The sequence below is a fragment of the Narcine bancroftii genome, chromosome 3 (assembly GCF_036971445.1).
Source record: "Narcine bancroftii isolate sNarBan1 chromosome 3, sNarBan1.hap1, whole genome shotgun sequence".
NCBI classification, from domain to species: domain Eukaryota; kingdom Metazoa; phylum Chordata; class Chondrichthyes; order Torpediniformes; family Narcinidae; genus Narcine; species Narcine bancroftii.
This window is the reverse complement of record NC_091471.1, coordinates 271,632,773-271,660,280: the sequence shown is the minus strand read 5'-3', so window position 1 is coordinate 271,660,280 and position 27,508 is coordinate 271,632,773. Positions and strand designations below refer to the sequence as shown.

The 27,508-nt window shown below is 43.0% G+C and overlaps 1 protein-coding gene across 3 annotated transcripts in view; it reads right to left on the bottom strand.

Moving 5' to 3' along the window:
* Window positions 1-260: 260 nt before the first annotated feature.
* LOC138758771 (transducin-like enhancer protein 4) overlaps window positions 261-27,508 on the bottom strand; it is a 209,670-nt gene continuing 182,422 nt past the window's right edge. For all 3 annotated transcript variants that reach the window (XM_069928143.1, XM_069928144.1, XM_069928142.1), the window contains 11 exons: window positions 26,107-26,160; window positions 24,784-24,936; window positions 22,672-22,801; window positions 21,565-21,725; window positions 18,317-18,393; window positions 15,611-15,860; window positions 10,388-10,635; window positions 8,798-8,945; window positions 7,929-8,079; window positions 5,013-5,089; window positions 261-2,454 (listed from right to left, as the gene is read on the bottom strand). In XM_069928143.1, coding sequence (XP_069784244.1) covers window positions 2,347-2,454; window positions 5,013-5,089; window positions 7,929-8,079; window positions 8,798-8,945; window positions 10,388-10,635; window positions 15,611-15,860; window positions 18,317-18,393; window positions 21,565-21,725; window positions 22,672-22,801; window positions 24,784-24,936; window positions 26,107-26,160 — 1,557 coding nt within the window. In that variant the 3' untranslated portion in view covers window positions 261-2,346. The remainder of the gene's footprint in view (window positions 2,455-5,012; window positions 5,090-7,928; window positions 8,080-8,797; window positions 8,946-10,387; window positions 10,636-15,610; window positions 15,861-18,316; window positions 18,394-21,564; window positions 21,726-22,671; window positions 22,802-24,783; window positions 24,937-26,106; window positions 26,161-27,508) is intronic.

Sequence of the window (27,508 nt, the reverse complement as noted above, 5' to 3'; positions counted from 1 at the left end):
CTCTCAAGCTGCAGGGCTGTCCAAACTGCAAGAGATTTTTCTCCCCCTTCCAATTATACCAGCTCTATCTTTTGGGAACTCTCATCTTCCCAAACTGATGTATAAACAGCCTTTAGTTTGACACATGTGGACATCAAGGGGAAAAATGATCCTGACTGTCTTTTTTGGCTGTGTATGGAGGACCAGCCCTCAAATTGACCAGTGTTTCCTGTTCAGTCACGGGACACTCAAAGTTCCAGTGGTGTGCAGAGACATACCTGTTTAATTCACTTGTTTATTTACTATACAGCAGGATTCTATAGTCAGTCACTTACATAGACCTGTACAAAAGAGAAGCTTGTTCTTGAAATGCACATTTGAGTGCAATTTTTCTTTTGAAGCTGCAATATAATATAGTACATGTTCAGCCTTTCCATTCACCTTCCCTGAACCTCCAGTTCTTTGACTCAGTTTGATGCTATACTGCCTCTCCTCTGCTCTACACAAGTGAATATTCATTCTGTATGTTTTATAGATTCTCTTGTGTGATGGTGCATTAATCTTGGTTCTGGTACAGGTACTCTAGCATTTGTTGTTGAAAAACAAGATCCAACACTGTAACCTATTAATGTTCCCCCCCCCCCCCCCCCCCAGCACCTTCCTCTGGGACTGCAGGAAGTGTCACACTAGAGCCCACACCTCCTCCCTCATCTCTAGTCGGGCCCCAAACAGTCCTTCCAGGTGAAGCGGCAGGAGTCCTGTACTGCATTGGGTGCTCCCGTTGTGGCCATCACTACATCGGAGCGACTGGGCGCAGATTGGGAGATTGCTTCACTGAGCATCTTCGGTCTGTCTGCATCAATGACAGGGATCTCCCAGTGGCCAGCCCTTTCAAATCTATGGCCCACTCCTGTACTTACATGTCTATCTATGACCTCGTACTGTCAAACCAACACCACCCATAAATTGACTTGTCCGGTTTCTGCGAGCCATCTTCCCATTCTCCCTCTCTTCCCCATCCCTCTGTAGTCTTCCTCCAGTTCTCCAACCCCTTCCCTCTATTCACAGAGCCATCCTCCCTCCCATATCTACCCATTACCTCCTGCATGTGGGACTATGCTCCGCCCCTACCATTTTGCTCATTTGCTGAAGGGTCAAGCCTGAAACATTGGTTATGTATCTTTATCTTTGCTGTATAAAGTACAGTGTTTAACCATAACCATTTACGGAGTGGAAACAGGCCATGTTGGCCTTTCGAGTCCGCACCGGTTCACACCAGCTGAGTTTCTCCAGCATCGTATTTTTATTTCAATCACGGTGTCTGCAGACTTTCACGTTTTACTACTGCAATCCAAATTATATTTACCAGGTTTCAAACTTTTTAAAAATAGTTTCAGGTTGGATGGTGAGAAGAAGGGTCATGGGAGATTTGAACTTGTCAACAATGTTCTTGGTTAGATGGGTGAGAAAGGTATCCTCGCTTGCAGTGTTGTTGTACAAGAGGGCAGGTTTCCTTAAAGTTGTCAGTGTAGAAGTGGCTTTAGCATTCAACCCATTAAGTGTCTTGTTCTATCCTGTTTTTATTCCACCCAAAACCCCACAGAGAAAGCCTTTCCGATTCCTTTGAATAGACTAGTTCTGCTTCCACCATCCCTCCTGCTAGTGAATTATACTGCTCTAACCAATGCAGTTGTGTGGTACGTCATCCATATAACCTCTTAAAGCACAGAAACAGGCCAGTTGGACCTACTAGTCTGTGAACATCACCTCCATCTAGTCCTACTGACCCTCATTTGGCCCATAACCCTCTATGCCTCTCCCTTCCATATATCTATCCTTGAATATTAACCTCAATCTCATTCTACCACCACTGGTGGCTCAAGTGATGTCAGAAAAGAGAAGGATGAGAGACGCTTCTCAGACAAGGGCATTTGAAACTTCATCTAGACACTGCTTTTTAAAATCACCAAGTAGTTCTGCACAGTATATTTGTCCCCTAGACATTGTTGAATGTGGTTGAATAATTAAATACAATAGGAGCCCCGGTCGGTTTCCATTGGTAAAGACCAGAGGGAAGGACTTCATTAATGAATGACGATTTGTGGCTAGAGCATCCATTGCAAATTATTTTTAGAAATATGTACACTTTCCACAATTACCAATGTAAATATGTTGCATAAACCAGACAAATGCCCCAGCTGTGTGAACTTTTCATCCGCCTAGCTCTATAATATATTGCAGCTTGTAACAGTACAAATGCAGTCTGCTTTGGCAGTAGCTGTCATTGACCTTGTCCCTCGTTAAATCCAATGTCCAGTCACAGCTCAGGTGTCCCTTTAGATTTCTCGCTTTTCAGAGGCGGCTTGCTCAGTAAATCACTTCGTAGACCGTGGCCTTCTTGTCTCCTGAGCCAGTAACAATGTACTTGTCATCCACTGAAATGTCGCAGCTCAACACGGAGGATGATTCCTTTGACTAGAGTGAAAAGTAGACACAAAATACAGAACTTAGTTTTGGGGAAAAAATTACTGAGTTCTGATCATTACAAGCCACCTTCTCCTCTATTTAGAGTAACCATTCCCTTCTTGCCATCAACCACTCTCTCACCCAACGTGTACCATTCTTGTGCAGTGTAACACTGCTCATCCTGCCACAGTTTAGGCAACATCTCCATCCAAGCAACACACAAGGTGGCCACTCTACCTATCAAATTTATTTTGGCTCTCTATTTTTTTGTTCCTCCATTAACTTTCCTGATAACCTTTCCTGTCCAAGTTCCCATCAACTTGGAACTCCTTGCTTAAGAAAAGACGTGCTGAAGTTGTGGAGAATTCAAAGGGGGTTCACTAGAATTATTCTGGAAATGAAAGGGTTTTCATATGAGGAATGTTTGACGGCTCAACCTACATTTGTTGGAATTTAGGAGAATGAAGGGGGATCTCATTGAAACATTTCAAATATTGAAAGGCGGGGACAGGGTAGATGTTGTTTCCCATGGTGGGCGAGTCTAGAACAAGAGGGCACAACTTTAGGATTGAAAAGCGTCCACTTAGAACAGAAATGCATAGGAATCTTTCCAGCCAGAGGGAGGTAAATCTATGGAATTTGTTGCCACAGGTAGTTGTGGAAGCCAAGTCATTGGGAATATTCAAGGCTGAGATTGTTAGATTCTTGATTAGCCAGGGTATCAGAGGTTATGGGGAGAAGGCCGGGCACTGGGAAAATGGATCAGCTCATGATTAAATGGCAGGGCAGGTTCAATGAACTGAGTAGCCTATTTCCACTCCTCGATCTAAATGTCTAACTTCACCTCCCTAACACCAGATTCACATTCACCTACACTTAAGGGATAATAAACTTCAGGGAGTTGGAGGAATGCAGACGTCACAGGGAGAACATTTAAATTCCATCCATCTTCCACTGAAGGTTAAGATCAAACCTGTGATACTGGTGCTGTGAGATGACGACTGCATCACTCTAATGCCCACCAGTAGTGGCTTTAGGGAACGTGGTCAATGAATGGAGCAGGATCTTCTTGCAGAAAGGTTCTTTTCTGGCTGAATTCAACTAAATTCAAAACTTCAAACCAGCTCCAAATAGGAATTTTATACCTAAGACAGACCTTTTTTCTATTAACCAAAAGGTATAATGGGGAAAATGGAGGCTTTTGAAATGAATGCACAGAGTAGCCATGACTCAATGCCAATGCAGAACTGTTCCATGGAGTGGACGCATATTTGGCCAACAGCAGAAGTTAGTGCACAACTGGAGCAGGAGTCAGCCATCCAACCTGCCCCACCATTCAATGTGATCATCTCCACCCACCTGCCTTTTCCCCATATCCCTTAATTCCTTCCTATATCTTGTCTTAAATGTGTTTACTGAGGTAGTCACTGCTTCAATGGACAGTGAATTCTGCAGATCCTTCTCATCTCCATCCCAAATCTACTAACCTGAATCTTAACCCATTCCCCTTAATTCTCATCTCACCCACCTCATAATTTTATATGTTTCTATAAGATCCCTCCCATTCTTCTAAATTCCAGCAAGTACAGTCCCAAACAACTCAATCTTTCCACATAAGCTAATCCCCTCATCTCTTGTAGCACTCTAGTGAATTTTTGCATTGCCTCCAACATACTTCCCATATTGGGCCTAACAAAGTTTTAGACTGCTATTGGTTTTGTAAATGTTACCTTGTACAAGTGAAGAGATCAGGGAACAAGTTAAGTTGCTGTAGTCTTGCTTCACTGCCAAGAGAACAAACTACCATATTCCTTATAGTCAGCACTGGCCAAATAAAAACCATAGGGAAATCAAACTAAATTTCTCTGCCAAGCTTCTGTAGGCTTCTTACCTCTTGCCACCACCAATCACCTCACAGGCAGAATCAAAACTCTCTCAGTGCTTCAATCAGAACCATCTCTACTGATCTCAAGGCCTTGAACACTGTGATCTTAGTTCTAGGTCTTGTGCTCATGAGTGAATGTGGGCCACATTAGTGCTTTAAAGCTGACAAATTCAAATTGGAAAAGTGCTAGTTATCAGCATTGATATTGTCTTGTTTTGCTAATTGCAAATTGGAACCAGTTATTTTGCCAGACTTGGTGCTTTTCTGGGCCTGCTCTTGTGAACTTGGAACATGGATCTTTCCATCTTTGAGAACTGTTCTCCTATGGTTCCACAATGCTGGTGGGTCAACTGGACATGTAGATCATGGACATTTTCTTTCCTGCTGTTATTAACATCTTGAATACAACTCGTAAGTAAAATGTGTTGCACCACCTGTGTTCTATGTGTAGTTGACTTGCCTAGGTAGCACACAAAACAAAGCTTTTCACTGTATTTTGGTACTCATGACAATTCAATTCCAGTCACATTGACCTGTATTGTAATGATACTGACTTCTAGCTGGAGTTGGTGAGCATGACTTCCATCTCTTATCTGGGTAGTGATGGGAGCTATACTCAATGCAGGCTAACATTCTGGCCTTGTAGATCTGAGAGTTACACAGACAAACAGTCAATCAATACCTGGAATATACTGGCCCCATATGGAGTCCTCCAGGCATTCAGAAGGTTGTCCTTCCCCGTGCTCACAAACCATTTACCTGAAAAATAAAACAAATATATAGTGATTTTTTTTTTCTAAGATCTTTATAAAAGTTTTGAGTATGGTGGCTGGATAACTACAGCAACACAAGTATTTACCTTCTCTCCTCCCCCCCCCCCCCCCAAACCATTTAAACTAAGCATATCAATGACAAAAATGTGTGTGCTTGGATTTTTACCAGAGGGGTGGGTGGAGGTAATTCTGCTCCTTCACCAATCTTATTGAAGTTGCTCAGTATAATGCCAGGGAATCACCTTTTGGATCCTACTCTAAATGAGATCAGGTACAGGAGCTGTTGCTACATTTAAGAAAAAAATTGGGCAGGTATGTAGATGGAGCGGAATGGACTCGGTGCAGGTCAGTGGGATAAGGCAGAAAAAGAGTTTGACACCAACGAGAAGGGTCTCTTTCTATGCTGAATGTTTTATGGGACTCCCCCCCCCCCCCCCACTAATTGCCCTAGTTTGCATTTGTTGACTGGTGAAGCTCGGGGTTGATGGTTAGAGAATGAAAGTTGGGTTCTGCAGAGGAGATGGTGGTGAGGGCCATGAACTTTGTAGCCAGTGGAGGGGAGAGTCTCGGCAGGAGAGCTGGTGAGTCCTTAGCTTAGTCTGGTTTCCAGCACAAAGCAGAGAGTCCCTGAGACTTGCATTGCGGGAGTTCTTAAAAAAAACTAGTGGTGCTGCCAGAGCTGCTGTAATGGCAGCGCTTCCGCGGACCCAGGAAAAGCAGAGACAGAGCGCTCTCCCGCGGGGTCATACCATACCGCCCAGTCCTATTGCTGATGGCTCCATACAGGCTTTAAACATATGCTGTGTAATATTACATTTCTGTTTTATGACTTGACAATAAATAGAACCCAATGACAAATGGTCAGGATTAATGAATGCTAAACAATAGAGCACTTGAAGGACTGATGGCTTGGCCCTTCCTATTATTTCTCATTTTCTTGTACTGGAATGAGACCATCACATTCCAGTTTTTAGAGAAAACAAGTCTTGTGTAGAGCAGTGAGGAAAAGCAAAGAATGATCATGTTTCAAAGTAGCTGTGTCGATCTAAAGCAGTGGTTTTCAAACCTTTTCTTCCCACCCACATACCACTTTAAGTAATCCTGATGCCATCGGTGCTCTGTGATTAGAAAGGTATTACTTAAAGATGGTATGTGGATGGAAAGAAAAAGTTTGAAAACCACTGTTTTAATTGTACCTCATTGACTCGTTATGTGCATGGTTTCATAACTCCAAAGGAAATGGGCCAATGACAATTTTTCTCAAAACAAAACATTTCAATAACAATTGGGTCTAAAGCAGTGATTCTCAACCTTCCCTTCCCACCTTAAGCAATCCCTTACATATCAAAGAGCACCAATGGCATCGGGATTACTTAAGATGGTATGTGAGTGGAAAGAAAAGGTTTGAAAACCACTGATCTAAAGCTTGCTTCAGGCCTCAGGTTGTTCTCTCCAAAGGGTAACAAAAGCAGCAATGCCAATGGTTTCCCCCAGATGGGAGAGATCAGTCTCTGGAGGAGAACTCATGTTCTCAACAACACTGGACGTTAATGGGATTTGAAAATAGCATTTGAGGCTCATGGGTGGGGTGAACTCAAGGGCAGCCATTGATATCTGGAATAAACACTTCATTAACCTTACTACTGATATGCTCTACTTCTGTGAATGAATGAGCAGTTTTTACTGAACCTACGAAAAGCTCCCTTGAGACCAAGTTTTTCCATTGATAGATAGTACACCAGGAAGATTAATTCACATTGTCAGTAAAGATGGTTAGAAGGGTCTTAACACTTCACACTGTGCTCATGCAAAACCAGACAAAGGGTGGAAAATGAGCACAGTGGCCTGAGGTACTGAAAGGCCAACAATTTACAGTGTCATGTGAATCCTAGGGGCAGATGCAGTAGGATCACAGAGTCATTTAAAACTCAAGTGTTTGGCATTGTTTGAACAAGGATCACATAAAACCTCTCTTGTGAATAATGAAGAAAAATTAAACAGCTAATGATGACTCCAGGATCATTGCCCTGTCCAACACTGGCAGAGCTGAGCAAGGGTTGAAGCCCTTGCAACCCTATTTAGCTGTCAGTGGATTTTCAAACTCTGCTTCCTCCTGAAATCCCACCAGGACCGAGGTTGGTCTGCTGCCAATTCCATTCACTCTCTGATATCAAGTCCGCGCACAGGGCATCCCAACGGCTATGAGACCAAACGCTAAGCCAGCTCTAGTCTTGGAATACTCGTTCCAGAACTAGCCAGAGACCTCCAGCCAAGCTGTTCCAGTACTGTTTGTTGTAACGTGTACTCAACAATGAGGCATGGCATACAACTTCTACACAATAACAACAGATGGGCAATTAATTGTGATCTTGCCTGTGATGCCCACATTACCTGAAAGAATTAAAAAATAAACGGACCATAAAGATTAAAATGCGGGAGGTTTTTTTAAGATCAACAGAAAGGTACTTAGTCAGCTGTTGCCCTAGGTTTATGTCAACATAACAGTTGTAATATCAGACTAATAAAACATATATGCACGGTACTCCTTAAATAACAGTTCACATCCCACCATGACAGCAGGGAACAAGAGATTTTAATTAAATAAATATGGAATAAAAGCAAGAATTATCATTACTCCACCACATTGTCATTGGAAGCTTCTGGAATGGTAATCTGCAGGCCTCTGCGTGACTCCAGAGTCACTACAATGTGGTCACCTTGCAAGCCACTCCGATCGTGGGCAATTAAAGACAGGCAGTTAACACAGAAAATGGCTATGACGCATCGGATTTGAGCAAGGCCACACCAAAAGCAACGTTTCTTACCACAACAGGCAAATTTGAGTGACAGCACACAGCTCTCGTGTAGGTGAAGCTGGTACTTGTCTGGCTTGTTGACATGCAACACTTCCACGTTGCTGCTCTCCATGCCAACCGCGAGCCACTCACCAGTCGGGCAGTACCCCAGGGAGAAAATCTGAAACAACAACCCACTACATTTCTAGCAGCTTCACTTGCAGAGGGAAGCCTGAGCATTTCAGTATTGCTGGGCTTATGCAAATAAACAAATAACCCAGAAACTATTTACAGCACATATTGACGTGAAGACTGGGACCATTTGACCTGGAAGTGGGGACTAGAGGAAATGTGCACCAGGGGCCTGAAACAATGTCTCCCATTTTACTCTCTTAACCAAAGTCAAATGAACACAGATACAAGAACTGAAAATGTTCCACATGCATAACAGGCCAATAAGCACCTGTAAAATGAATGCATATTTTGGATAGCGATCCTTAGAATAATTCTTGTTGCTTTAATGGTGCTGAAATAAAAATGATAGTGTGAAATTTTCTTCAGTCTTCCATTCTGTTAAGAAAATGTAGCTACCGTAAATTTTGGCAAACAAGTCGACCTTCAGGTAAGTCAGGTCCCCATTTCCAAGGCTTTATCAGACATCGGGCGCACAAGTCGACACCCCCCCCCCCCCGCCCAATCTTTATCAGACATCGGGCGCACAAGTCGACACCCCCCCCCCCCGCCCAATTTTCTGCAAGGAACATGTCAGAGGCTTTTACAACAACCCATCCAGTACCACATTCCCTCCCATAACATCAACACTAATTATACAGCACTCATTTGACCATGCCCGTCCCCTACCCACATCACCACCATACTTCCTCGCACCCCCTCTATACCTGTGAGGTGAAGTCGTGCTGCTGGAGCTGACGTCCTTCCCTCAGGTCCCAGCACCTGACGGTATTATCGAGGCCACCGGTCCACAACTTGGTCCCATCATTTGAAATGTCAATGCAACTAGCTCCATCTGTGTGCCCCTGGAACTGCCTGCAGATACAAAGCGCATAAATGACCAGGTGAAATTAAAGACCATCTGAAACAATGCTTGCTGTCAATGGGAATCCAAACAAATTGCAAACCTAACATAGACAGAATGTAAACTTGGCACTGCAATCCTCAACTCCTGACTGCACCAATCTTCAGTACGGTTTGCATGCTAATACAGTACCGGCAACCCGGCTTCAAATATGGCACTGACTGTAAGGAAATTTGTACGGTCTCCCCGTGTCTGCATGGGTTTCCTCCGGATGGTCCAGTTTCCTCCCAGCCTTCAAAACATATGGGGATTGTTGGTTAATTGGGTGCATCTGGGTGGCATGGGCTTATGCACCAGAATGACCTGTTACCGTGTCTACATTTAAAATTGGCTAGATTACAATTTTACTGTATTTTTTTTACCCATTCCTTTCTTCAAGATGGAATGCACTTGATGCGCATTGATGACCATTTCAAGCGTATTATGTGATGATTACCATAGGATATACCATAGTATCTGCCAACTATCTTGGATCTTTACAGGATATTTTGATGATGGCGTCAGGAAATCTGTTAATCAGTGCTTTGCTCTTCCAAGTAGTCCAGCCAAAGTTGTCAGGGATCAACTTGATCTATCACTGTCTGTTGCCAGCAATTTGAAGTCCTTCTACACAGGGAATGATTAAATAACATAACATGGACGAGTCCAAGTGAGCATGTCTATAATTTGGCCAGGCTTGTTACTCACTTTGACAGTTCCAGTGTGTGAAGGTGCTTATTAATGTTCCAATTATGTAATATCCCTAACAGCATCAATCTTTCGATGCAGACATTGACCCTCAAATTTAGCTGACAAATAAGATAAACATTAAGATAAATTAAAAAGTCATACACTATTGAATATTCAGCCAGTGTTTATGAAGATGATTCTGCATAAAGAATGGAAATTGGGGAAGTTGCTGGAGTAAAAACATGGTACAGCAGGTAAAGTGTACTTTATAGAGCAAAGATAAAGATTATATAACCAAAGTTTCAGGCCTGAGGCCTTCATCAAGGTATGACCATAATGTAGGCAGGCGCCAGAACAGAATGGTGGGAGGGGAGGAGCACAGGCAGGAGGTGGATAAGGGAAGGAGGGGACAACAGCAAACAGGGGGGAAGTGAGGATGGCTCTGTGAGTGGAGAGGGAAGTGGGTGGAGAGCTGGAGGAAAGGAGGCAGAGGGATGAGGAAGAGAGGGAGAATGGGGAGTGGGCTAGCAGAAACCTGAGAGTTGATGTGAATACCATCCGGTTGGCGAGTGCCCAGACAAAAGATTAGGTGTTGCTCCTCCAACTTACAGGTGGCCTTGGTTGGCCATGTTCACTTGCAGAACCATGGATCACAATCCCAAAGAGGGGGGGGGAATGAGTGGGATTAAAGGAGCAGACCGCCTTTGTGTCCACCATGCCTTACCTGACCAAGGTCTGATTATGCAGATCCCAGACGGCAATGTTGCCATCACTGCAGCACGAAAAGCAGACTTTAGCATCAGGGCTGATGGCAAGAGCATAGCAAGCAGGAGCTGACGAGGTCAGTTCGGCTTTGATTCTTGGTGTTGGTGCTGCCAGGTCCCAGATGGAAAGTGTGCTGGCCTCTCCACCCACGATCAGAGTGCGTCCATCAGGGAGAAGCTTGCAGGAACGGATGTAGTTGTCCCGGTTCTGAAATAAAACCCCACAGGATTATATAACAGAGAGACAAAGGGCCCCTGTGATGAAATCCCACTCAATCCAATACCATTTAAAGAAGAAAACATCGGGACTTTTAAATCCCATTCAGGCAAGTAATATGGAGGCCTCCCACTGATCCCAATGGAATCAGGAACTACCCGAGATTCACCCCGAAGACTGAACTCAGTTAGCTGATCTGAAGGGCAGGGGATGGGGGCAGCTTGCTTGTCCACAGACCCAGAGCAGGGAAATCATCCAAGTTTCTTACTCTTTCACTACAGTGCTTTCATATTGTTGCCTGTGGCAGCTTTGTGTTTAATGAGATTTTCATTTCAACGATTTACAAAAGGGAGGCTACTGGAAAATGTCTTGGAAGTGTTGGAAATTGAAAAAGCTGTGCTCAAATAGATGTCAGGTATTTTGGTGCCATATTTTCCTATGGGAGAGTGGGGAACTATTCCTTGGGAACAAACAACAAGCTGATGACGTATCCCAGTCAATGATACCGTCATGAAATTTCATAAATCAAATGTTTGTTTATCAAGGAATACCTAGATCGTAAGACATAGGAGCATAAATAGGCCATTCAGCCCAGTGAGTCTGTCCCGTCATTCAGTCATGAGCTGATCCATTTTCTCCGCTCAGCCCCACTGCCCGTCCTCCTTCCATAACCTTTGATGCTCTGGCTAATCGAGAAGCTATCAATCCCTGCCTTAAATACACTCAATGACCTGGCCTCCGCAACCCCCTGTAGCAACAAATTCCACAGCTTTACCACATTCAAGCTGAAGCAATTCCTCCGCAGCTCTGTTCTAAATGGACGCTTAGTTGGGTAGGCTACCCTCCAGCCCTGTAAGGAAAGAGCTGGTCTGAAATGTTTTAAATAATCCATTAAAGAAACACTTAATAGAATGCCTTTTATGTTTCCTTTGGCTGTTCTAAAGTGCCTCACAGCCGACTTTATAAAGATTGGTCCATGTTACAAAATTAGCAAAGTGCCATCTAATTAGTGTTCAGCAAGTTCCAGCCATCAGAAGACAAATAACCGTGGACATGCTGAGAGCAGGGCTAAATATACTGGACAACAAAGATTTTACTCCTAATACAGTACTTATGGGTGTATTTTATGGATTTTGAGCTGCTGCTCATAAAAATTTCCTATCCCATATTGGTTTTTAGGATTATAGCTTATGTTTGTGATTTCCTGTCATATTTTAAGTCTACTTAAAGCCGACAAAACTGGTGCAACTTGTCATTAAAAATTCATTTTCTTCATTCACACTCGGACTTCTTTCCCACTGATCTTCGTGCAGTCAGTGATGAACATGGTGACAGGTTTCACCAGGACATTGCAACCAAGCAAAAGCAGTATCAGGACAACTGGAATCCATCAATTCTGGCTGTCTTTTGTTGGACACTGACATGAGAGGCATCAGATGCCGAGTACCAACAAAAATCAGCAGCAAAACATTTCTAGGTCAATGCGTCAGTGTCATTATGCGATTAAACATACTAAATTCAATAAAATTTAATTTAATGTTTCTTCAATTTCCTACAGCAAAGTATCTTAGTGTTGAAGTTGTCTATCAATATTCTCAATTTTCTTTTCACGAAGCAAACCTTTTGAAAAAATGTGTTGTCCAGTGATATTGGCCAGGATATTGGGAGTGGCTCCTCTGTCCTTTGAACTAATCCTAAGGAATAATTTAGTTCCAGTGTAGAGAGTGGATGGGCTTCGGCTGAACATCTCTCAGAAAAGAGAGCAGGTCCAACAGTCCAGCACGTCGATAGTGGCAGGGTCTATGGTTATCACTCAACTCGCACTTAAAAGGGTGTCCAAGTTACTAATACCTATCTGCATGTCAGACCTTCCTGTGCCTGCCGCAGTCTTGATGGTACAGAAGTAACTCCAGCACCTTTCATTAGCTTTCAAACACTTTGGAAGATCCTGAGGTTCTTTATACAGGAAACATTTACTTTCATGGGTAAGGTACTTTTGCTTCACTTTTCTTAATGTCCTGGATTTTTTTTCTCTGAGTACTACTTCACTTCCTCTTCATTGTTTTGCAGCCAGGCAGCAGACAGCACTCATTTTGCTAACACTAAGTCAAACAATTACTGCAACTTGTCATCTAATGATGGGAGAGTGCAGAACATCACGATGGATTGGGCACAATTTCCACTGCCAATCTCCTTCCCATATCAGTTCAAAGAGAGGGAAAAAGGAAAAGGTTTCCATCAATATTCAACTCACTGAAGCAGAGTGCTTCAAACCTAATAGTAACCCAGGATTTTTTAAAAAGTGTATTAAATGAAGCACTCTTCACCAGCTTCAGATGCACTAAAACAGCTTCCAGCCAACATCAGTCTTCGGTAGGTACTCCTAGATACTGTAGGCAATGTGACTTCTAGCAAGGTCCAACAGGCAGCAACAGGTTTAGGAGAACTTGGATCTTTTAAACCCATCTGAGACCAAAGTCACACCAGAAAGACAGCAACTCAACACATTCTCCCTGTGTTTGCATGGGATTCCTCTGGGTGCTTTGATCTCCTTGCAAAGTTGAAAAAAATAATGTACCGGGTATTGTAGGTCAATTGGGTGTAACTGGGCGACATGCGCTACACGTCTAAATAAATTCACTGGCATGTCAACCTAGAATGGCGTGGGACTTGGACCTACAATCTTTCTGGCTCAGACAAAAGAGTGCTCACAACAATTGGCCACAAGGCAATGTATTGGCTCATCGGAGAGAATCGGGCTGCAAAACACACTTGACCATGTCGAGAGCATATTCATTGCTGTTGCCAAGTGCTGTACATGTCAGTTCAGAAGGAACAGGAATTGATAATAGCATGTGAAAAATTAGGATTGGCTTGGATTTTGATTTTGGGTTTTGATGGAACTGGGTAAAGATATTGGCACCTAATGTGGCTCAACTTTACACAAGGTGTCAGACTGCAGAGAGATGATTTAGGTGCTTGATGTTCTTGGACTGAACAATCTGTAGGTTGTTCTCTTGACAATATTGACCAACCTGAATATGTCTGGCATTCTCTGTTCTAATTCTGAGATTTCCAGCATCAGCCATATCTTGATTTGTACTGGCAGCCATCAACTGCACTGGGAAACCTTCCATTATTCAGCCCAAAGAACAAGGCCCTAATTAAGAAAGGATAACACATCTTCTGGCAACCCTGCTGGAGTTTCAGTCAGCCCTGCATTCTGCTCTTCATCATTCAATGACAGTTTCCCAATGTGGTGTCTGTGATGTTGGGAAGCAGTAGATCGCAGGCATTAACAAACACTGTGTATCATATACAGAGAACAAAGCCAACTTTAGAGCTGCTTCTAACTCTCCTGGAGTTTGTGTGTGAAGGGTTATCAAGGGTCCAGAGATGGCTCTCCTCTCTGCCACCTTATGACATCCCTTACAACAGTTTGGTTTTGGGAAAGTTTCCATCTCCAACTCAGAGACTGGGAATTCAAAGCCCACTCCAGAAACTCGTGCCTGCACTCTGTTCAGAGCAGCACGGTGAGGCTGCTCACTGTGAAAGGTGTGCACATTCGGTTCAGTCTTCAGGTCTCACTGGCACAGGTGGACGATTAGCGTAGCGGTTAGCACAATGCTATTACCCTGGTTCGAATCCGGTGCTGTCTGTGAGGAATTCATACATTCTCCCTGCATCTCCATGGGTTTCCTCCAGGTGCTTTGGTTACCTCCCACTTTTCAAAATGTACTAGGGTGGGGGGAGGGGGTTGTAGTAGGTTAATTGGGTGTATTCGGGCAGTGCGGGCTTGTGAGCCACATGGGCCTGTTACTGAGCTGTATGTATAGATTTTTAAAAACATTAAATGATCCCATATAACAAACACAGAGGTACCTTGTATAACACGGTTATTCAGTTCCGAAAAAGTTTAGTGTTAAAACTGCACGTTCACAGCAATGTACTTTAAGGTAATGTGTTCCAATTCTAAAATTATGTATTCTTTTATCCAGAACTCTTAAGCATTTGCATAAAATATTTAAAACAATCATTTTAGTCGCACAAGATGCTGTTGCCATTCCATGCTCTAACTTTATTCCCGATTAGAGCTCGAACAGACGATTCATTCATTCCTTTGTCTCGTGCTATTTTCGCCAATGTTGTGTCATTTCACGTTGCTGAATATTTCCAGTTTCTTTTCCAATGTGAGCCATTTAGGTTTATGACAGGCATCACCTTCACTGCACTTCCTTTTTCTGTTCATACTGCTTGTATTTAGCACAATTGAAATATTACAGAGCAGCCACGGCCTTCCCGCTCAGAGTCTAGAGCGATACTAATAGTGAAGCTGAATGAACGCAGCCAAACAGCGAGCATGGCTACTGACACGTCAGATTATTGCGCCACTGATGGTAACACAATATTAATATAATGTAACAATTTTTGGTTATTATTACATTAAAATAATAAACCATGTAATATCAAAACGTGCTGTTCAAAACCGTGTTATGCAAGGTATCTCTGTACAATCTTCTCTGAATGACCTGACTAACTTCTTCCTGAACCACCCTCCAAATTAATCCACCGATTGGTTGTGATGGAATCATGTTGTGCATAGTATCACTGTTCTGACAACATATACACTGTACCTTTCTGAAGATATGAAGTGATTTAGAACAGCCATTCGCAACCTTTTTTGGCTTTAGCCCCCTCCCACCTCCGAACGGCTCAAAATTTATGGGCCCCCTTCCCTGCAAAGCAGCTAAGTTTTGGTTTATTTTGCACTTCTCTCCTTTTGACTAAATAAAAACATAAAAAACATTTTAAGTTGTGTAAGCTGAAAAGAAAACAGGACTTTACTTAAATGTGTTGTGACCCCTATTGAGAATGGCTGATTGAGAACACTCCAAAGCCCAAATACTTTACAACATAAACACTGGTTCCTGCATTATAGGAGAAATAAATGCGGCCGTTTCCTTACCAAGCAGTCGAGTTGAGAAACGGGACTTTTGCTACCAGGCTGGCTGATGTCCCACACTTTCACGCACCCTTTGCCACCAGTATACACATGCCGCATGGGATTGCTGACAGTAACGGCACACACAACCTCACCGTGATTCAGGTTATTGATCTGCCGAGCGTGCCGAGGAATCCCTGGTCCGACCAAGGCATCAGGAGGGAACGGGACAGGCTGCATCTGACTGTCAGCACTTACGTGAAAAGAGTAGGCCCTGGAATCAAACGGTTGTAGGTTAGCAGACAGTGCACGCACAGCTGCCTGGCCCAAACACTACCAACAGACCCGTGGGTCAGTGGTAAACATGCACACTCACGCCATCATATATCAAGCAAACTCATCGAAAAGCAAAAGAGACACTCGGAAGTCTCAGGTCCCTAATATATTTACAGCCCTATGTACAGTAAAAGTCCTAAAAGATGGCTCAGGGATTGGGTATGTCTGGATTTGGACTTTCCGGATTCCCTGGCAGTATTTCTGTGACATTTACGCAATGTACGCGCACACAGAAATGTAGGCATGCAAAAGCTGAGAGTTTTCAAGGTCCAGATTTCTGACATTTTAGGACTTTTACTGCATCTGAATATCTGTAAAACAATGCATGAATTCTCAATCAGGTGACGTATCTTCATGGTGAAGCCCTACAAGAGGGCTGTCTGTCATGGAGTGGAGCAGCACAGGAACAGAGCCGCAGCCCAACATGTCCATGTTGCCATTTATTAGCCATCTGCACCAATCCCATTTGCCACATTAGGACCATATCACACAATCCTTCATCTAGTTTAAAGTCTGTCAAAATGTCTCGAAAACATCTGGCACATAATCCAGATATCAGCCACTTGTTCTATTAGAAGAAAACATAGCCCTCAGATCCTTTTTAAAATCCATCTTTGATACCACAGAAGAGATTTTTGTGGTGAGTGTGCAAGATACTTAATTATGACATTTAATATTTTTATGTATTGCCGAACACAAGCCATAAAAACAGGAACTGTTTTAACAATCCTGCAACAGATCTTAAACTTGATTCAATGATCTACAACGTGTCCCTGAACTCAGTTTGAAACATGTATTCCTTGATGTTGGGTGACGCGGTTAGCGCCACACAATTACAGCGCCAGTGATCTGGGTTCGAATCTGGCACCGTCTGTAAGGAGTATGTACGTTCTCCCCGTGACTCCATGGGTTCCCTCACACCTTTCAAAACCTTCGGGGGTGTTGTAGGTTATGGGTGTATTTGGGCGGCATGGCCGCATGGGGTAGAAGGGCCTGTACTGTGCAGTATGTCTGCATTTAAAGAAAATTTAGAAGAACAAGAATTAGGGAAAGGGCAGATACAATGAGACGTGGGTGTCATGGTGCATCAGTCATTGTCGGATGGAATGGAGGGACAGCAGGTAGCGAGAAAGCAAGCAACATGTTGGCCTTTATGGCAAGTAGTTTCGAATCCAAAAGCAGGGAGGTCTTACTTAGTTATACAGCACCTTGAGTATTGTGTCCCATTTTGTGGTAATGGTAGAAACATTTTTATATTTTATACGAGGCAGCATAAAATATGGGTCAAACTGCTTGACCCAAGGGGAATGGCAGAAGGATGATGTCAGAAGCAGACCCCTGGAAGTTAATCTGGTAGCAAGTTAGGGGGTCAAGATTTGACTGCCCTGTACCATGGCCTGAGCTCTTACATACATCTGGGTAGTTAGTGCAAGATGTGGACAGAACACTGGCTCAACTGTGTACAAACGTTTGTCAAAAGAACACCATCAAACATTGAGATAGTAAAGGTTTTCAGCAATTAAAGTGGAGAGGTTAGTTAGTGAGCAATCCAGGGACTGAGGAAGTTCCCATTTAAAATAGAATCTGTCTGTCCTGCTTACATTTAATTTAGACTTGTAGGATAGTAACAGGCCTTTTCAGCCCACAAGCGCTTGCTGCCCAATTATCCTACACCACTGGTACATTTTGAAGGGTTGGAGTAAACCAGAGCACCCGGGGAAAACCTACGCAGACATGGGGAGAACGTACACACAGTGCCGGATTTGAACCCGTTTCTGGTGCTGCAGCAATGTTGTGCTATCTGCTACACTAACTGTGCCACCCCGGTGAGTGATTATTTACTTTTCCACATCGATGAACAGTGAGGTCTCATATTTAGATGGACACCATTTGTGATAAAGGACTTTGGAACAACTTAATGCCCTGAATGACTAACTCTGGCAATCGTAAGGAAGCAAAGAGGAGGAACTCAGCAGGTCAGGCAGCATTCATGGGTAGAAATGGTCAGATAACATTTTGGGTTGGAGCCCGTGCCCATTAACTATCCAGAAGATATCTGTGGTCTGAACAACCTCCAGGTCAGCTTGCAGCACAGGTCCCCAGTTGGACTTGGCCAAGGAAGTGTCATTTCCTGAATGCGGGCCTGACCTGCGGACTTCCTCCAGTATTTGTTTTTTTACTACAATCACAGCATCTGCAGACTTTCACTCCACAGGCCTGAAAAACGGGGACTGGGGTCTTGAGAAAAAGAGAGAGGTACAGCAGAGAAAGAGTTTGTTACTTAAGCTCCTAGGGGATTTCCATCTCCATCCTCTCACGATCACGCCCCCCCTGCCGCCCTGCCCCCCGCCACCACCACTCCCCTTCCAAAGGTGGCTCAATAGTGAAACTCACGGTTTTCCCCCAGGAATTGTGGGCAGACTCGGAGGAAGTCCTGAAGCACGCATATGAGGATGTGAGTCAAATGCAACCTGAAAGTTATAGAGAAATGAATAAATGTATTCCATTAGAAAAAATAACATATAGGTTAAGAAATAATATTGAAATATTCGAACAAGTATGGGAGCCTTACATGAAACACAATAGCGAAAACCTACCGGGAACAAACATTACCTAAGTTGATGGAAGGAGAAGGAAAGAAAAGAATGGACTCAGTAGAATTTCTGGTGTATTTTTGTTGAATGACAACATTGTCTGACGGGTTTAATGCAACCTAGATTGTATACCTAAAATGGATGAGGGGGGGGGGGGGGGTGGGGGGGTGGCTTGGGAGGAAGGGGGGGGGAGAAAAATTCACTGTATATGTGTGAAAAAGAAAAAGTGTATATCATGACTAATGTGATTTATGGTGTGAAAAATAAAAAAATTTAAAAAAAGCAACCTGAAAGTAACAGAATAAACTGTGTCAGCAGTGTTACAAAGCAAAGCACCTGAATATGGTGAAGACTACCCAGCACAGCGATAAATATTCTGCTTCTGGCTCTGCTGTAGCCCCTCAGCATCTCTCCCTCAACCTCCAACTCATACAATGCACTCAGTTACAATGCAAATCCAGTGGATTATTTTAGCCCTGGGAACAGAAGTATCAGGCTCCTCCCCAAATCAATTTAAATATGTTAGTCCATACACATTGAGGAGGAGCAAATGTGTTGCTTCCTGGGAGGAACAGAAGTTTTACGACGGACCAATAATGATATCTAGATCAACACCAGGGAGACATCGAGTCTCTCATGAGAACAGAATAAAACACAGAGTTGACTGTCAGAGGCTGGCCAATGCAAAACACTTGCTCAGCATTAGTGCAATGGATTATTTGCTTCCATGGCCTCCTCTGGCACTTTATAGCAGATAAATTCAACCCAGAAGGTGGATAAACATACCCCTTAGCTCTTATTTAAATTTCTCCCTTTTCATTTAAACCTGTGCCCTTTGGTTCTGTGGAAACAATTATATAGCAACTCGACAAGGTGTCTGATAGGGAAGGATTGAAGGGCATCTGCTTGGAACAGAGCTATGGAGGAATTTCTTTAGCAAGATGATGGTAAATCTGTGGAATATGTGAGGCCAGGTCTTTTAAGGTAGAGATTGATAGGTTCTTGATTAGCCAGGGCATCAAAGGTTATGGGAAGAAGGGAGGGCAATGGGGAAATGGATCACCTCATAATTGAATGACAGGGCAGACTCGATGGGCTGAATAGCTTACTTATGATGGTCTTGAAAGAATTGGTCTGGCTTTGTAGAGAACTCTCGAAAGGAGTCTTCATTCATGGAATTACCACCAAAGACAGTAAAGTACAAATACCCAGCATTTTTCCCTTCTGTGTTAGACCTAGGGCCTTCATTGCATTAATTCCTTTGGTGACACCAAGGAGCCAGGAATTTCTACTCCAATGGGGAATGTGCCTGAAGGTGGAAGTTGTGACAACAGGGAAGTCCATGTCCTTTGTCTCACAATGTCAACTCCGTCAGAACCTTTCTCTGCAATGCCCTGCCTCAGTGGGCCTATCTCATTACTTACTAATTCCCATTTTATACCTGCTTGTCAATGGTGAAGCAGAGATAATCTCTGCATTCTTGAAGCAACACACGCTCACAACCGTCAGTCATTGTAACCTTTCTGCTGCCAACCTATTGCAATAAAAGTCACACTGGGAAGTGCATTCTGGAAAGATGTTTTAAGAGCCAGCGAGTAATTCGATCTGAGGTCAGATAAGCTGTTGCTTTTGTGGTTCCTGCCATGACCCACTCCCCTTCAATTAAATAAAGAGCCTCTCTGCTCATTCCCAGTCATTTGGAGAGACCCATCCTGTGACTGCAATCAATATTCTGTAACAAATTGACAACTAGCAGCAGAAAATAAGGCTCTATACATTTTAATTAAAAAAATATATCCATACAGTATAGTAACAGGCCCTTCCGGCCCATGAGCCTGTGCTGGCCAAATACCCTCAAACTCCCATACGTTTTTGAAAGCTGTGAGGAAACCCATGCAGAAGGGTGGGGGGGGCGGGGGGGAAACATACAAACTCCCTTCAGACAATAGTGTTACACTCATTATGCCGCCCCATTTCCTTAAAATGGTAAGTAATAGCAATATTGGAAATCAGAAATAAAGCAAAAACAAAATAACCTCAACAGCCCCAGGATAGACCTTCGGAGAGGTTTATCAGTCATCTGTGGGTTGTACTTGTGTACGTGACAATAAACTCTCGTTCGTTCATTGACACGGCCTTGATCCTGCTGCTGTCATGAAAGCTAATTCACTGTCATGACCGAACTTTGGGATTTGTATCCCCATGGTTTACAGCAGAGAAAGGTCAGGGATGTCCTAGTGATTCAATTTTCTGCCAGTTTGCAGCCATTGTGTCCAAAATGAACAATAATCAGCTGAGTGTTCCCGATCGTCAACAGTCTGTGGGAGATAATTCTCAATGCCAGTGCCTGATTGCCCCTGAGCAGACCTGTTGGTGTGCCTGGAGTCATGTGGGTTATTCCTTCTCCCAAGAACATGAGCAAATTAGTTAATTTTTATGCTGACTTCTTTGTTTTGATACTATTGTTAAATTGCTTATTCCAGAATTTAATTTCTACAAATGTCATAGTCAATTTGAACTCATCTTTCTAAATCAATTGACCAGGTCCCCGGACACTAGTCCAGTAACTAATCAGCTTAAATAGGAAATTAGCTAACAAATCCTTAGACTTAAAAAGAATGAATTTTACATTTGTGAATTTCCCAAATAAATATTGCAAAATATAATGGATTTTAACATTAAACACAATATTCTTAATTCTATTTTGATCATCCATATATCTTTGCTTTTTTATTTGGTTCTTCCCTCCCTGATCCAGGGAGGATCAGGGACTGGGCTCCTCCCCCCAACCATTTGTTCAGGCGCCTGCCTTCCTTGATGAAAGGCTCAAGCCCGAAAGGTTGGTTAATTGTCTTTGCTATCTCTAACGTACACTGTTTGATCTGCTGAGTTTCTCCTGCACGGTGCTTTTACTTTGTTACAAATGCCACAATTCATCCAAGATCCATTTCCTTCCTCAAAGTTCCTCCTATCATCTCAGCAGCAAAGTGAGAACACATCAGGAGAGGACTCATCACTTCAATGCTCAGAGAGAGTCTGTGTGCTCACCATTGGCGATCTGCCGTACACAGCTGCAGAGCTCATCTGAGGCGAGATGTGGAGGCTTGCATAAGCCCCAGGGCTGGGCAATTCCCCATTCATTCCTGCGTGTGTCATCATTCCAAACGGTGTTGGGTAGGGACCTGGTACAGTCAGTGGACTCCTCAGACCTTTGTGAAGAAGCATGGGAAAAATTAATTCAGTTACACCCTCTAATTTACAACATCCATTAACTTATAAATCCACATTCAGGTAGATGTTATGGGATACTCAAAGGAATACTGAATCAATAAATGTTAACCTACATCAACAGAAGTATCGGCACTGAATGAACACAACCCATACCAACAGCCACACACAGACAGACAGACAGTCTCTCTCACACACACACACACACACACACACACACACAAATTCAGTGCATGCATATTGACATATAGGCAGCCATGAAGTAAATCAACATGTTTCCACCCACACTGGCTTTGAATCAATGAATCTTTGGCATCCTTGTCACACATACATTGATGAGGACTATTAATGGTCACACCGATTGTGTCATGTTTGAACGGCAGCGTGATTTAAAGAGCCAGATTTGTGGCATTCATTGCATCAAATGAACTCTAGTATCCCTGGTTTACGGGGATTAATTTTCCTTTGCAACGTCGTGCCTAAATATTCAGAAAACTTATATTGGCCTTTCAGTTCCTTGATATTTATTATGTTGTGAGCATGTATGTAAATAAATCAATGTACCATTATACTCAGAGTAATGTCTGAGGGTCTAAAAATACAAACATTAAATATAACTACAGCGTGTGTAAAGCATGGAAAAAAGTCACACTAGCAATGTCGTCCACACGACCATCAAGATCTGACAGAATGAGACTTAGATCACTAAATATAACTGAGGTTGTGAATTCACCTTGTTACGAGGATATTCATCGTAACAATGTGTACCATCATTCAAGTGTATTCAATATTATAGGATAACTTCAGGGTGATAAATATGTTCGTCTGTATTTGCATCTTCCAACTTGTGCATGTATTTCCACAAATAAACCTTTCATCAGGTGTGCTCTGCTCAGCACATCCTGAGGAACGGGGACAACACCTTACCCAAGGCATCCACACTCGGTTTACTGGAAATCTGTCGCAGTCGAGATGCAGAGCTTGGACCAGGAGTTAAGGAATCACTCCGAGGGGTTGGTGTGATTGACTTAGAGACTGGAGTGGTGGCCTTCTCATTCTGTCAACAAACAGATAAAGTAACGGTGAGATCAAACTTCAACACTGTGTATATTCAAGAGGGAAAGGTTTATGTGTATTTTGGTCAATGTGGTTCATAGTGCGAAAAATAAAAAAAAATTTTAAAAAAAACTTCAATCCATCTTACAGATGAGCTTCCACCTTGAGTCATATAGAACGGAAAAGACCCTTTCGATCAACTTGAACAACGCAAGAGAAAACGCAAAACAACGGATTTCGTGACATGTTTGTGACAACACGTTCTGATTTTGACTTGTCCAAGTTGGGATTTTGGGCCAGTTCCATTTGCTTGCATTTTGTCCATATCCTAAGCTCTTGTTATCCATGTATCTGTCCAACCCATGGATTGCTTCTGTGGCATGACCAACATGTACACAGCAAGACCGCATAAACACCAATGTGAAGATTACCAGATGACAGAAATTATGGCTTTAATATTGGGGAATATTTTTTCAAAATGTTATCACATCACTTTTGAGGACATATCAGACCTTGGTCCCATACATCATCCAAAGAAATGCCTGCTCGAGCACTCAGATTCCGGAAAATAAATGGTAGGGCAGTGGGGAGTGTAGTATAATAGAGGGAGCTGGGAATACAGATACGGAATTCCCTGAATGTATCATCACAGGTAGATCAGATTATAAAGAGAGCTTTTGGCATATTGGCCTTCATAAATCATTGAGTATAGGAGTTGGGATGTTATGGTAAAGTTGAATCAGACATTGATGAGGTCAAATTTGGGGTACTGTGTACAGTTTTGGACATCTGGTTAAAGGAAAGATATCAGTAAGATTGAAAGAGTGCAGATAAGATTTTCTAGAATGTTGCTGGGACTTCAGGACCTGAGTTATATGGAAAGGTTAAACAGGTTAGGACTTTATTCCTTAGAGCGTAGAAGAATGAGGGAAGACTTGATCAAGGTAATTAAAATTATGAAGGGCAGAGTAAATGCAAGTAGGTTTTATCCACTCAGTAAGGTGAGATACCCACCTCACTGACAAAAGGCAAAGGAGGAAAAACCCAACACCCAACCCCAACCAACCAATTTTCCCCTGCAACCGCTGCAACCGTGTCTGCCTGTCCCGCATCGGACTTGTCAGCCACAAACGAGCCTGCAGCTGACGTGGACTTTTTACCCCCTCCATAAATCTTCGTCCGCGAAGCCAAGCCAAAGAAAAAAAGAAGGTGAGATACAAACTAGCGGACATGGGTTAAGGGTGAAAAGGGAACATTTTAGGGAGAACATTAGGGACAACTTCTACACACAGGGAGTAGTGGGAATGTGGAATGAATTGCCAGCTACAGTGGTGAATGAAAGCACAATTTTAACAATTAAGAAATATTTTAACAGGTACATGGATGGGAGTCGTGTGGACTGGGTCAGTGGGACTAGGTAAATAAATACTTTGACACAGTCTAGAAGGGTTGAAGTGTCTGTTAACGTGCAGTAATGTTCTATGGTTCTAAAAACAGGCCCTCCTGTGCACTGACTTTCACCATCCTTCAAAACACCAATCCTAGATTATTTTTTAATGCTAATCATTTTCTATCATTATCCTCCAGACAAAGGGCAATTTAGTGGCCAATTAGTCCACTGACTGGCATGCTTTTGGGAGGGAAATGAAGCACTTCATTTCCTAGAGGAAGCCCTTGAGGTTAGAAAGAGAATGTGCGGCTTCTGCACAGACAGCGCCCAAGGTTAGGAATGAACCTGGGTCTCTGGCACCCTGAGGGACACGGGCCTTCTATCTGTGCCACAGTGCTGCCTAAACCTTAAATGGAAAGTTCAGTTAGATTTTGTGCCCAGGTGCATGGAACAGGAGTTGTACCATTCACCTTCCCTGAGGGGGAGGGTAAATTGAGGGCATAGCTGGAAGTCGCGAGCACCATTCAACTTGCAAATGTCCAGCTTGCGCTCGGTCTCAAAACAACATTCAATTATCAACAGAGTCTACTTACGAGGCCAGGATCTTTCGACTTGGCTGGCGGCGTGCTGCGTGAGGAGGCTAGGGATGCAGGGCTGCTTGGAGCGTCCTTCCTCAGGAGGTGGAACTTGTCCAGCCCGTTCCCTCGGGGGGAGTGGGATGGACTGCCTAGTGGAGATGATGGATCCTGCATTCAAGACAAATCAACATTTGCAGTGATGTAGAAGTATCAAAGAGATTTTTTAATACACAAGTGAAATCAAAGCAAAGATAGAATATTTATCTCAAAGAGTGTGCCAAGGTTTTGAAACAAGGAGTGGAGAGAGAGAGAGAATAGTATAGAGTAGTTATGAGCTCACAAAATCATTGAGGATCCCTACCTCCCCGGCATCTTTCAGTCAGGAAAAAGATCCACAAGTCTTAGAACCAGCACCACCAGGCTGAGATACGGCTTCTTCCCACAGGCAGTGAGAATGCGGAAAGGCTGATGAACTACTCATTCAATCCCACCGAGACACGACTATTTATTTAACAATAGTTGTTTCTTTTTAACTGGCAATACGGTTGGTGCAGCGGTAAGTGCCACACTGCCACAGCATCACCGATTGGGGCCAGGGTTCATATCCCGTGCTGTCTGTAAGGAGTTTGTATGTTCTCCCTGTGTCTACGTGGGTTTCCTGCGGGTGCTCCAGTTTCCTCGCACCGTTTGAAATGTACCGGGGGTTGTTTAGGTTAATTGGGTGTAATTGGCCGCATGGGCCAAAATGGCCTGTTACCATGCTGTATGTCTAAATTTTTTTTAAATTAAATTTAAAATTTAAAAAATTATTGACATACTGCATATAAATTGTTGTAAAAATGTGTACTGTCCATATTTGTGTCCCCACGTTTTTACACCGAGGACTGAAGAACACTGTTTAGTCCAGTTGTGCGATAAAAATAAACTTGAACTTGAGTGAGAGACACATTGTTGCTTGCTGTCAAGACTACAGTGACAATATCTTGGTCACTAATACATCTACTAGGGAGTTTAGGAGGATCTCCTATGCCCAGTGCTTGGTTAGCCTGCAATCTCTCAATTGCAGGACTGAAAAGATGCGCTCAGTGAGAACAGAAGGATATGTCGATGCTGATCAGTGCGAGTAGGCTCAGGTGGGCTCTTCACATAACATGGACCTTTTCAATTGAATGCATTAATGTCTCGTGTACGTTGTGCACCCCCAGCTCTCCTACCTGCGGTAGAATCTTTTCCTAATCCACTCTATCATTCCCTTTATATCACCTCCATGTCAGATGTCTTAAGATTTTAGAAAATGCAAACACAATTTCTCATTACAATGCTAAAATAAAAACAAACCTCATTTGAAACATCCACGACCAAGTTATCATCACTCTTGTTGCCATCACTGTCCTAAATAGGAAAGAAAAAATAATGTAACTAGTTGCATATAATGCTGTGCTTGATCAGAATTGCACAGACTATCTGGAAGGAAATTCCCCTCCTGATATTTCCTTTTAATACAGTCCTTAGCCAAATGAACACATCAAAATTGAAAGGACGCACAAATACGTTTGTTGGCAACATTTCACAGAATGATTTTGATCACCAAGATTACGAGAGACCAGTTTCCTGAGTTCAAACTGCCCATGGGCATCGCATTCCAGGAAATTGTGGGCAGACCGCCTCCTATTTTCCATCAAGGGAGGCCGATAACAAGACGTCACTGGTTCACAATCCAGAACCTTTGCTTCAGTCCTATCCTACATGGCTTGTGGTTAACATTCCGAGCCCTGTTTTCGCTTCTGCATCTCCACCACATCAACTCCAGCTTTTGACTTCCACACATTTTGTTTTTATTTAAATTTCTCGCAGGATCAAATTGATAGCTGGCCAAGAGTCTTGGGATTTTTGTTTGAGTGGCAACACCTTGACCAAAGTACTAAAAAGCAATTTGGACAAATGGAGGAAATGGGAGCAAGAGGAAATGATCCTTTGCCCTATTTTGAAACAAGAATCTATATCCATTCCAGGGGTTGGAAAACATTGCACAATGCTAACCATTCCTTAACAAGCAAGTTTATCACACCCTATAAACCAGTCGGTAAATAAATCCTTTGGACATTCTTTGTATCCTTTCAACAGAAGAAAAATGCACATCATAAGTTTTATTTTACATTGTAATTACACTGCCAGGCGACACACTTGGATTAATTCAGATGAGAAATGCAAGTGCTACGCTTTGGTACGAAGAGTGAGTAGGGGCACGATTAACTACAGAGCACACTTCTAAATGAGGCCGAGAAACAGAGATATGGCAGAACAAGTTTTGTTGGAAAGGTTGAGAAAATAATGACAATGTAAATATGCACTGAAATTCTCATTTGTTACAGCCAAACAGGAATTTATAAAGGAACACTATAAAAATAAACTAATTGAATTAAATTAATAGAGATGAGAAATCCATAAATAATAGTCGCAATAATCCTAGAACAATAAAAGTAGCCGCGCAATAGTAAAGACAGTCCTTTTGCGGAGTTGGAGCAGTCTATGATTCGTGTACCAGGGGCTTCAAGAGTCTTTCGTAAGGAAACAAACCTAGAGGTGCTGGTTTTCCGATTTCCATACCTTCTGCCCAAAGGCAGCAGTGAAAAGAGGATGTGCCCAGGGTGGTGGGGGCTCCTTCTTTAGGCTGCCAACATCAAAAGGCATCTGGGCTTTATCAACAGATGTGACAGAGCAGCTTTCAGTTGCAGCTGGA